The sequence below is a fragment of the Astyanax mexicanus genome, chromosome 21 (genome assembly GCF_023375975.1).
Source record: "Astyanax mexicanus isolate ESR-SI-001 chromosome 21, AstMex3_surface, whole genome shotgun sequence".
Classification (NCBI taxonomy): Eukaryota; Metazoa; Chordata; class Actinopteri; order Characiformes; family Acestrorhamphidae; genus Astyanax; species Astyanax mexicanus.
Window position 1 is genome coordinate 38,820,181 of NC_064428.1, and position 12,671 is coordinate 38,832,851.

The following is a 12,671-nucleotide window of genomic DNA, read 5'->3' on the forward strand; positions in this document are numbered from 1 at the left end:
GGAAACCAAATCCCTTGACGAACATTAATGGACTGATCTACTGATATGAATAACTTTGTGAGAACTCACCTGGTAGATGTCCTCATCCGTATTCACATCCTGCTTCTTCCGTCTCCTTGTAGAAAACAAATATAAATATTAAAACAGGAGACGAATGTCTCTGATAGAAAAAAAAACAATCTTTACATTCTTATTCATTTTCTCACCTCATCCAGAAAAGTCTAGTAAGAAACGCTGCAAGCCCACCAACTCCAACCACTCCACCAACTGCATACAGCGCCACCCAGAGACCTGCTGAGATATTACACACAAATATATTACAGAATTAAGAGGGTCAATCTATATAATCAAGTGTCTCACCATTGATATTAACCGGTACAGCAGCTGATCTCTGAGCTCCATGTTGGTTCTGAGCCTGGCAGTAGTAGGATCCACTCTGTAGAGGAACATAACTGTGTCCAGATCCTACAGGTGAGTCTCCACCTTCTTTAAACCAGGTGTAGTTCTCCACAGGTGGGTCTCCATCACTGCTGCAGGTCAGAGTCACTGAACTTCCCTCCACTATTCCACCAGAGGGACTGATGGACACTGAGACGCTCTTTGGAGGATCTAGAGACAGATCTGACTTTAGCGTTTCTTGCTAATCTCTAATATCACTGTGTGGTTCAACCATTCCCAGAGTTTAGAGAAGAATGAGAACTTTACTCACGTCTGACTCTGAGAGTTTGAGCAGTAGAGGGGAGATGTTCAGATCCTCTTACAGCACAGCTATAACTGCCTGCATCCTCACTGCTGACTGTCTGCAGGTGGAGCTGCTGATTCTTCTGGATCATCTCTGTGGTTAAAGGACGTCCATCTTTGTACCAGATGAATGTTGGATCAGTCAGACTGCAGGTGGTTTTACACGTCAGAACTGCTGATTCTCCTTCTGTTACTTCTCCAGGAGATTCTACATGGAGCTCTGAGATCATTTCAAAAACTGTCAATAGTGTGAAAGTGATTTATTAGAACAGGAAAACATTGAGAAGTTCTGCTTTAACTTACCTGTAACTCTGAGTTTTATTCCAGGAGTTCTCATCCATCTCTGACCTTCTACATTTGTTAAGACTCTGAAGCAGTACTCATGTTCATCCTCCTTCATTATGTTACTCAGTTTAAGGGCGAAGTTATTCTGTTCATCAACAAAATACTCAACCCTGTCTGAGAAATTTGAAGCTGTTTTCAGGTCAGGTGGCTCTTTGTTTCGAACTGGATCTATGACCCAAATCCTCTGTTTGACTATAAGATGTTCTGGATGTGTAAAAGTTCCATTTATAAACACTGTAGATCCATTTAAAGAACATATTTCCTGCTGGATGTAATCCATACTCCACTCTGCTCCAGAAGCTCCTGAAACATAAGATGCAGTAAAGATCTGATTACTGAGGCTGGAGATTATCAGACAGTCAGACTTACTGTCGTTTACAGCTTCAAAAGAACTCTAAAACATAGAAAGTAGAGGGATCAAGGGTGGGTGACTTAGCAACATCTTAGCAACATCTTAGCAACATCATAGCAACTATTTTTCAAACATTTAAAGACATGACCAGCAACCACCTTGCAACCATTTTGGGATACCACAACAACCAGATGGAACCACTTTAGCTGTGCAACTATTCTGCATTTCTTTTAGTAACATACTGAATATCTTAATAGTGCACTGCATGTAGTACTCTTATTAGTACACCCCTGCAATACTCTTAATGTAGTACATTCACTAGTACATTCCATTTAGTACAATCACTAGTACACTACGTGTAGTATGTTCACTAGTACATTCCATTTAATACAATCACTAGTACACTACGTGTAGTACAATCACTAGTACATTCCATTTAGTACAATCACTAGTACACTACGTGTAGTACATTCACTAGTACATTCCATTTAGTACAATCACTCGTACGCTAAGTGTAGTACGTTCACTAGTACATTCCATTTAATGCAATCACTAGTACGCTAAGTGTAGTACGTTCACTAGTACATTCCATTTAATACAATCACTAGTACACTACGTGTAGTACGTTCACTAGTACATTCCATTAAGTACAATCACTAGTACACTACATGTAGTACGTTCACTAGTACATTCCATTTAGTACAATCACTAGTACACTACGTGTAGTACATTCACTAGTACATTCCATTTAGTACAATCACTCGTACGCTAAGTGTAGTACGTTCACTAGTACATTCCATTTAAGGCAAGGCAAGGCAAGGCAAGTTTATTTATATAGCACCTTTCATACACAGCGGTCATTCAAAGTGCTTTACAAATTAGAAAATACACAGAGAAGTCATATAAAAAATAATAATAAAAAAACATGTAAAAGAATAACAGTAAAAATGGAAAATAAAAACTAAAATAAGAGTCAAGAAGTAAAATTAAAAACATGTAAAAGAACAACAAGGAATTGGAAATAAAATTAAAATAAGAAAAAAACATAATATAAAAGTGCCGTTACAGAATAAAAGTGGGCGGAGCTGCAGTGTTTTAAGCTGAGCTAAAGGCCTGATCAAACATGTAGGTTTTCAGTCTGGATTTAAACATGTTTAGTGTTGGAGCTCTTCTAACACTCTCTGTTAACTGGTTCCATTTAAGAGCAGCGTAGTAGCTAAACGCTGCCTCTCCATGTTTAGTTTTTACTTTAGGCAGCTCTAACTGACCAGTTCCTGATGATCTGAGAGTTCTGCTCGGCTCATACTGCTGGAGCACATCAGATAAATATGCTGGTCCTGCACCATTAACACATTTATAGACCAGTAACAGTACCTTAAAGTCTATTCTGTAACAGACTGGTATCCAGTGCAGGGATTTAAGGATGGGGGTGATGTGCTCCCTTCTTTTACTTCTAGTCAAAACTCTGGCTGCTGAATTCTGAATCAGCTGAAGCTGTTTGATGGTCTTTTTTGGGAGTCCAGTTAGGAGTCCATTACAGTAATCAATCCTACTAGAAATAAAGGCGTGGATGAGTTTCTCCAGATCTGCTTTAGACAGAAAATCTCTGATCTTATTTATGTTCTTGAGGTGATAAAATGCTGATTTGGTGACGGCTTTGACGTGACTGTTAAAAGTGAGATCAGAGTCCATTTGTACACCAAGATTACGCACTAGTTCTTTAGATTTCAGGCTTTTTGAATCCAGATAGGCAGCTAGTCTGTGCCTCTCATTACTATTCCCAAATAAAATAATCTCTGTTTTATCTTTATTTAACTGCAGAAAGTTCTGTCCCATCCATTTATTTATCTGCTCAAGGCATTTACACAGTGAGTCAATGGGACTGAAATTGTTTGGGCAGAGGGCCATGTAGATCTGAGTGTCATCTGCATAGCTGTGGTAAGATATCCCAAAGTCACGCATGATTTCACCCAGAGGAATCATATATAAATTAAATAAGAGTGGCCCAAGAATTGAACCCTGGGGTACACCACAGGTCACTGGCACAGTCTCAGAAACATTATTTTCCATTTCCACAAAGTATTTCCTTCCTTGAAGGTATGAACTGAACCATTTTAGGACAGTTCCAGAAATTCCAACCCGGTTCTCAAGTCTATCTATGAGAATGTTGTGGTCAATGGTGTCAAAAGCAGCACTGAGATCAAGCAGTAGTAGAATAGATATTTTTCCTGAGTCTGTGTTTAAGCGAATGTCATTGATAACCTTAATAAGCGCAGTCTCAGTACTATGATTGGGCCGGAAACCTGACTGAAATTGGTCTAGACAGTTATTTATGGACAGGAAGTGCATAACTTGCTTGAAGACAATTTTTTCAATTATTTTTCCAATGAATGGTAGATTAGAAATTGGTCTGTAATTGTTTAATAAGTTTGTATCTAAATTTTTCTTTTTTAAGAGAGGCTTCACAACGGCTGTTTTTAATGAATTTGGAAAATCACCCGACATGAGTGAGGTATTTACTATTTGAAGAATGTCTGCTGATATTGAGTAAAACACATTCTTTAAAAACTTGGTTGGTAATGTATCAAGACTGCAGGTGGATGATTTGAGGTGACTCACTGTATCAATTAAAACTTCTTCATTAATAGTGCTAAATTGGGACATGTTGACTATGATGCATGGTTTTGGAGAGCACGAGGGCTCGTTGGTGAATGTAGATGTACTGATGGCTTGTCTGATATTGTGGATTTTAGTATTAAAAAATTTAGCAAACTCATTACATCTCTCAGTTGAAACTAGCTCAGAGGTCATATATGTAGATGAGTTAGTTAGTCTGTCAACCACAGTGAAAAGAACTTTGCTATTGTTAATATTATTGTTAATAATGCTGGAGAAGTAGGTTTGTCTACATGTGCACATTATTTTATTGTAATCACGCAATCTATCTTTAAAAATTTCTTTGTGAATGTGAAGCTTGGTTTTACGCCATCTGCGCTCAGCCTTTCTGCATTCTCTCTTTTGGAGCTGAACTGCAGCATCATTTCTCCATGGAGCTTTCTGCTTGCATGGCATGGTTTTAACTCTAACTGGTGCAATCTCATCTAAAACTCTAGCAGTTTTTGAGTTAAAACTATCCAGCAGAGTATCTACAGAGTCTGATGGTTTGCATGGTGCAGAGCACACTTTGCTCACAAAAAGTTCAGCTGTCATGTCATTTATCTGCCTTTTCTTGTACCTAATCTGTCTGGTTTCACTGTGTATTGAAGTCCACATTTCAAAGAATACACAGTAGTGATCTGACAGTGCAACATCCTTAATAGAGGCTGATATGTTGAGACCCTTCGAAATAACCAAATCCAGGGTGTGACCATGACAGTGTGTGCTTCCAGTCACATGCTGAGAGAGTTCAAAAGAGTCAAATACATCATAGAGTTCTCTGGCATAATTATCCTTGGGATTATCAATATGAATGTTAAAATCACCAGCAATAATAAAATGATCAAATTCAGTAGAAATAAAAGACAGCATATCTGTAAAATCATCAATAAAATCAGCATTGAACCTTGGAGGCCTGTAGACAATTACTAGTAATATTCTTGGTGTCCCTTTTAAAACTGCACCTAAATATTCAAAAGATGTGAAGTCACCAAGTGATAACTGCTTGCATTGGAATGTATCATCAAACAGCATAGCTACACCTCCACCTTTCTTGCCGGTACGTGAGACATTTAAAAAGTTAAAGTTTGGTGGAGCCGACTCAATTAATACACTTTCAGCACTACATGAATTTAACCATGTCTCTGTTAAAAACAGAAAATCAAGCCCATAATTTGTAATAAAATCATTAATTAGATAGGACTTGTTTGTAAGAGATCTGATATTTAGCAGAGCTAACTTAATAACCTGTGCATTTTGTTCCAAAGCCTGTGGGTTACAATTTATATACTGCAAGTTGGATATATTCACATTATCTGACCTATACTCTCTGTTCTTTCTGCTTCTGATAAGAACTGGAATGGGGGAGATAATTGGCACACAGGGTCCGTACTTGTTTTGAAAACATGTACTGCTGACTTCACCACTGTAGCAGCACGGACCCAAAAGATATCAGTTTGCTGGATTACTTGTGGCGGCCTCTTCCCTTATGGTGGAGGGAGGTGGGAGGGGCTCCTGCTGGTGAAGAAGTCGAGAGCGGAGCTGTCTGTCCGGTGGTTTAGGAGCTTGCCTCTTCTTTTTGGGTTGTGGGGGGAGTTTGTTTAATACTTCCTCATGTTCATGCTCACTGGGCTTCATTTTGGTCCCCTTTACTAACTCCTTGATTGGGGAGTGTAGTGGTGTTGAGAATGGGGGTTGCTGGGTCCGTGAGGCAGTAGGTGACTGTGGAGGAGAAGTTGTGCTGATTTTCCGCTGTACCTGAGGACTCGCTGACAGAGAAAGCGTCAGTCTTGTCCCTGCAGATACCAGCTTCTCCATGGTTGCTGGGAAGTTCAGGTGGGGTGATGATGGGGTGGAGATGGAGGATGATGATGATGAGGTGGAGATGGAGGATGGTGTGGAGTGTTCATGCAGTTGCGGTGTTTCCGGCAGCTGATACAGCAGATCATGGCTCCCGTCCGATAACTCCGCAGTCTCTGTGGGGGGAGGATGTTGTGTCTCTGTAGTGCAGACAGTGTCCTTGGGTGTTAAAGCTGACGTGTCTTCACCAGTGGGAACAGAGAAGTTGCACAGAGAAAAAATGAAGTTCTCTGACAGGAATTTGACTCCTCTCTTGTTGGTGTGCAGTCCATCTCGCCTGAAAAACTCTCTCTTCCCAAAAAACAGATTGAAATTGTCAATGAAGTTCAGTCCGTTTGACCTGCAGGTTTTCTGAAGCCATATGTTTAATGCCAATTTAATGCAATCACTAGTACGCTAAGTGTAGTACGTTCACTAGTACATTCCATTTAATACAATCACTAGTACACTACGTGTAGTACGTTCACTAGTACATTCCATTAAGTACAATCACTAGTACACTACATGTAGTATGTTCACTAGTACATTCCATTTAGTACAATCACTAGTACACCTCTGTAGTGTACCTCCTAGTACACTCTAATTAGGAGATGCACTAGTAAACTCAGTGCAGTACACCTAGAAAGTGCATTTAACAGAAGTTGCTAGGCAGTTATCATGTTGTTGCTATGCTGTTGCTAAGTGGTTGGTACGGTATACGAAGTGATATACCGACCCACATGGTTGCCAGGCAGTTTCTATAAGTTTGTTTTTCCTAGATGTTGCAATGTTGTTATGGAGATACAGTAGGATCGTCTGACTCACCAACAACCATCAGCAGAAACACCAGAAGAAGGGGAGGAGGAGGAGCCATCCTGAGTGATATCATCAGCCTGCACAACATCAAACAATCAGACTGTTTCAGAATACCCTTAATAGCCCACTAAAATCACCCAGAATCAATAAATAAATACATTAATATACAGATTTACTTACATTTTAATGCATAATTAAAGTTTTTTACTTAGTTAAATTGTTACTGAACTAGAAATAGGAATATTTTAGCACATTTAGTTCAAAGGCTAGTTTGAATTTTGATTTTCTGCAGTCTAATGAGAATAAATAACTACCGCAATAAATCACACAGCAGCAGGTCAATTCATTTAGGCATGTAGATGTGGCCAAGACGATCTTCTGCAGTTCAAACAATTAGAGCATATCTGCGTTTCTCACACTTCCAACTACAATACCCAGAACGCACCACACCATGACACCACACTCACTTCCGATCACATGACACACCACATGACACCTCCAGGAAGTCCAGAGTACTGATTTCCCTCAGTGTATATGGACCATGCTCACGCTCACACTCTGCCGAGTATCTGTTTGGTTTATCCTGCAATACAAAGCGTTTCTCCTGCCCTTGTCTATTTCCGTGTATGATCCTGTTTTTGTTTTCTACCGACTACGATTTCTGCCTTTTCCCTTGTGTTGGATTTCCGTGTATGACCTGGACTGTGTATTGTACTTTTTTTGCCTGCCCTGTGATACTGCCTGCCTGTGTATGAACTCTGGACTGTCTCACAATTATGGTATGGTTTCTTTACGCTGTGTCTCTCTGGTATTGTCCCTGGTTTCGTTGATTACTCCTGTCAATAAAGCTATTTTATTGTATCCACAAGTGATTTTGAACGTGGCGTGGTTGTTGGTTTAGGTATTTCAGAAACTGCTGATCTACTGGGATTTTTTTTTTTAACACAACCATCTCTAGGGTTTACAGAGATTGATCTGAAAAAGAGAAAATATCCAGTGAGCTGATATCAATTCAGTTCTGTGGGAGCAAATTTGGCCTTGTTGATGCCAGAGGTCAGAGGTCAGAGGTCAGAGGAGAACGACCAGACTGATTCCAGCTGATAGAATGACAACAGTAACTCAAATAACCACTCGTTACAACCGAGGTCTGCAGAAGATGAACTGCATCTCTGAACATCAGCACAACACGACGTCCAACCTTGAGGAGGATGATGATCTACAGCAGCAGAATAATCACATAATGAGTTTATTCACTGTACTGGAATGTCCTCCACAGTCACCAGATCTCAATCCTAAAACTAGAGCAGCTTTGGGATGTGGTGGAATTGTGGGAGATTGTCATCATTGATGTTTAGCTGATAAATCTGCAGTAGCTGCGTGATGCTCTCATGTTAATATGGAGCAGAATCTCTGAGGAATGTTTCCAGTAGCTTGTTGAATCTGTACCGCGAAGGATTAAAGCAGTTCTGAAGGCAAAAAAGGCTCCAACCCCGTACTAGCAAGGTGTACCTAATAAAGTGGCCGTTGAGAGTATAATAAAATTTAGCTGTCAAGTGTCAGAAAGGAAACAGCGCTGAGGTTAAAGCTGTTAAAGTGCATGCAGTTTATTCTGGTTCTACATTTCACACATTGCTCTCTTCTAGGCCCCTCATGTTTTTACCAGTCTATACAACAAAAACACTTTAAACTCAGTCCTGCACTGGTCCTGATAGAAGCTCAGGCCTTTATGTTCATGTTGATCAGACCTAAAGATTCAGATCATGGTCTCCTAAAAGATTTTCTAATCAAAATTATATTTAAAAGTCTCAATTATAAATCTAACAGCAAGTAAACTACAGCGCTAAAGAGCTAAGCTTGTGGTTACAGAAAACACCAACCTAATACAGAAATTATAAACTAACAGAATATATATTCCAATGCTCTTTAAAATACACACACATACGTATATTGATACATATAGGAGGAAAACATGTCTATGCATATATATTATTTTTTTAAGCAAAAGATAATAATAAGTACACATATTAAAAGTCAGCTCTTCTTACCTCTTATCTACAGCACCGGAACAGCGAGTGACGACTGAAGAAACAGCTCTGAGGTTTTAAGCTGATAAATGCATGTGAGGTTGGTTGATTTTTTTTAACTGGTTTCCTGTGCAGCTTATTGTTAGCAGATCTATCAAAGATCACAGTCTGCAAGCTAGCTCATGCTAATAGCCTTTCAATCCCTGCTTATAACTACTAACATAACTGACATATTTTTATAACGGTCTAATCAAACAGATACTGTACATATTCATGCATAAACAGACTTTGGAAGAAAAATGCGGGAATTGGCAGTAATGAGCCCCAAGGGGCTACACATATAGGGCAAGGTGTGTCATGATGCTCATTGCTGTCCTCCACCCCATCAATAGGCTTTTTTCATGGCATCTGCCCGAATTGTTTGAATAGCAGCAGAGCTTCTGAATATACAGTCATATGAAGAAGTTTAGGCACCCCTATTAATCTTAATCATTTTTAGTTGTAAATATTTGGGTGTTTGCAACAGCCATTTCAGTTTGATATATCTAATAACTGATGGACACAGTAATATTTCAGGATTGAAATGAGGTTTGTGATGACCCCCCTTTCCCCCTCCTGCTCTATGGGAAGAATACAAAAAGTTGTCTCAGAGATTTAACCTGTCAGTTTCCACTGTGAGGAACATAGTAAGGAAATGGAAGAGCACAGGGACAGTTCTTGTTAAGCCCAGAAGTGGCAGAACAAGAAAAATATCAGAAAGGCAGAGAAGAAGAATGGTGAGAACAGTCAAGGACAATCCACAGACCACCTCCAAAGAGCTGCAGCATCATCTTGCTGCAGATGGTGTCACTGTGTATCGCTCAACAATACAGCGCACTTTACACAAGGAGAAGCTGTATGAGAGAGTGATGCGAAAGAAGCCATTCCTGCAAGCACGCCACAAACAGAGTCACCTGTGGATTGTCCTTGACTATATTCCTCACAGTGGAAACTGACAGGTTAAATCTCTGAGACAACTTTTTGTATCCTTCCCCTGAACAACTATGTTGAACAATCTTTGTTTTTAGATCACTACACTGATGGGCGTGGAGTTCAGGTACATTTCTGGTGTATTGCTATCTTGACAACAGAAAACACAGGTGCACCACTGACTGAATACACATTTAGACCTATCTAGACAGGATTAGGGGGCATTCTCTCTTTAATGGGGGATTCATTGTGATTTTATTCCAGTCCAGAACGACCAAAGAGAAAAGTACAGGATGAATTATCTACTGTTTTTCAATAACAGCAGAATTATCACTTTAATGATCATCAGGATTGGTGGAGATGTTCATAAAGTAATCATTATTAATATTTAATTATGTATTAAATTATGAGTTTATATCTTCTGAATCCAGAGCGCTGATGGTAAGAAGGAGATGAGTTTCTGCTGCTGGGGTTTATTTCAGAGCTACAGAGGAAATGAAATCATTTACTGACCTTCACCTGAACTGTGAGGAGGCCCATCTTCTAAAGTGAGAATATGCAAATGTGTGAAGCTCTGGAGGCTGATAGAGATCTGTGTTCAGGTCAACGTCAGGTCAAATGTTGTTTACTCAAGTAAACAGTTGTAACCAAGCAGCAGGACACAAGTACAGGCCCTCGTGCAGCAGGACACAAGTACATGCCCTCGTGCACCAGGACACAAGTACAGGCCCTCATGCAGCAGGACACAAGTACAGGCCCTCGTGCACAAGGACACAAGTACAGGCCCTCATGCACCAGGACACAAGTACAGGCCCTCGTGCACCAGGACACAAGGACAGGCCCTTGTGCAGCAGGACACAAGTACAGGCCCTCGTGCAGCAGGACACAAGTACAGGCCCTCGTGCACCAGGACACAAGTACAGGCCCTCGTGCACCAGGACACAAGTACAGGCCCTCGTGCAGCAGGACACAAGTACAGGCCCTCGTGCACCAGGACACAAGTACAGGCACACGTGCAGCAGGACACAAGTACAGGCCCTCATGCACCAGGACACAAGTACAGGCCCACGTGCAGCAGGACACAAGTACAGGCCCTCATGCAGCAGGACACAAGTACAGGCCCTCATGCAGCAGGACACAAGTACAGGCCCTCGTGCAGCAGGACACAAGTACAGGCCCTCGTGCACAGGACACAAGTACAGGCCCTCGTGCAGCAGGACTGTCTGTAGCAGTAGATTCAGGTTAAAGTAGTTTGTGTGGTTTGTGATCAGTATCAGTAGTGGTAGAGGGTTATGATTGGTGATTGGGGCTGAAATCTCTAGAATATTTACTTTACTTTTTCTACTCTGTGTTTAAATGTGTTTTTTAAATAGTTTAATTATATTTATTATATAGTTTTAAAAGACAAATACTGAACATGTTACCCTTTAATTCCAGTAATAAGTAGTAAGTAAAAAGCTACTGAACTGAATTGAGTTAAATGATTTAGCAGAGCACTACCAGCTTATTACTGTGTGCATTTAGTTTGACAGTTCTGTCAACAGGAAGTTGATGCAGTATTATATGTATATGAATGCAGGACCAGAAAAAAACACAAGCTTTAACAGCTTTAACCTCTGATCTGTTTCTTCAGTCTTCACTCGCTGTTCTCACACTGCAGACGACACTCAGTAAAGAGAGGTAAGAACAGATTGAATTTTAATTTAAATGCTTGATGAATATGTTTTTACTGTCTGAAATGTTCTATAATCTTTATATATTTATATCAATATTTAAATGTTTACTGATCTGCAGTAGTTTATTCTGCAATATTTTTAATAAACTGTAGAAAATCAATCGTAAAAGTAGCTTTTGAACTGAATATTTGATCTGAATTTCTAGTTCAATACTGGATGAGAGGGATCAATATTGATGGTTATGCTAAAATGATTTCTATAAAATGATGTACTCTACATATAAATGTATGTATACAGTGTATTTTTAAGTAAAACATGTTAATTATGTATTAAAATGTGAGTAAAATTGTATGTTAATGTATTTATTTATGGTTATTCTGAAACAGTCTGATTGTTTGATGTTGTGCAGGCTGATGATGTCACTCAGGATGGCTCCTCCTCCTCTTCCTCTGGTGTTTCTGCTGATGGTTGTTGGTGAGTCAGAAGATCCTACTGTAACTCCATCACTGCTGAACTGATCATTAAACTGTTCTAGACTAGAATTAGACTCTCTGATGAACACTCAGAGCTTTTCTCTCTTTGTAGTTTCTCTCAGAATCAGAATCAGTTTATGAATTATTAGTGTAAATGCAGTTAATTCTTCAGGTAAAGTGTTTTGTTACGTCTCAGTCTTATAAAGGGGAGGAGGTTTAACACTTTCTGATGGTAAAAGCTGAACATCCCCTCAATTATGTAATATTATCCTTATTTTCATAGAGCTGTAGTCTACAGAATCTCCAGCCTCTGTAATCAGATCTTTACTGCATCATTTGTTTCAGGAGCTTCTGGACCAGACTGGATTGTGACGTACAAACAGCAGAAAATATGTGCTTTAAAAAGGATCTACAGTGTTTAATAAAGGCACTTTTACACTTCCAAAAGATTTAGGCACACTTAAACTAAAAGCAGCATTTTGTATGATATACAGAGGTTCCAAGGAAGAGCCAACTGATCTGAGGGTAGATCCAGATTACTCAGGCAGGGTTGAGTGTTTAACTGATAATAAAACGTACTACTCTCTCAAACTGAGTAACGTAACAAAGAAGGATCAAAACAAGTAAAAACAAAAAAAAACAAAAAGCAAGGACAGAGGAACAAACACTGAAACACTAGGACTACATAACACAGGGGAAGTAGAAACACCTGGGCGGAGCTACAAATGAACACAGGTGAATGGAAAACTACTGGGGAAGAAACGCAGGAGTATGAATCACG

At 39.7% G+C, this 12,671-nt stretch overlaps 1 protein-coding gene across 1 annotated transcript; it reads right to left on the reverse strand.

Annotated features, from left to right (window-relative positions):
* Positions 1 to 255: 255 nt before the first annotated feature.
* LOC111189984 (B-cell receptor CD22-like) lies at positions 256 to 1,366 on the reverse strand. The gene is made up of 3 exons (XM_049469527.1): positions 1,045 to 1,366; positions 710 to 961; positions 256 to 609 (listed from the first exon to the last, which is right to left on the reverse strand). Exons 1-3 carry the CDS (start codon positions 1,364 to 1,366, stop codon positions 335 to 337), a joined length of 849 nt encoding a protein of 282 aa, XP_049325484.1. The 3' UTR covers positions 256 to 334.
* Positions 1,367 to 12,671: the final 11,305 nt, after the last annotated feature.

Coding starts and splice junctions, on each gene's coding strand:
- LOC111189984 (XM_049469527.1), bottom strand. CDS start 1,366: ATGGATTACATCCAGCAGGAAATATGTTCTTTAAATGGATCTACAGTG. Junction 962..1,044: donor AATAAAACTCAGAGTTACAG/GTAAGTTAAAGC, acceptor AAATGATCTCAG/AGCTCCATGTAGAATCTCCT. Junction 610..709: donor TCAAACTCTCAGAGTCAGAC/GTGAGTAAAGTT, acceptor ATCTGTCTCTAG/ATCCTCCAAAGAGCGTCTCA.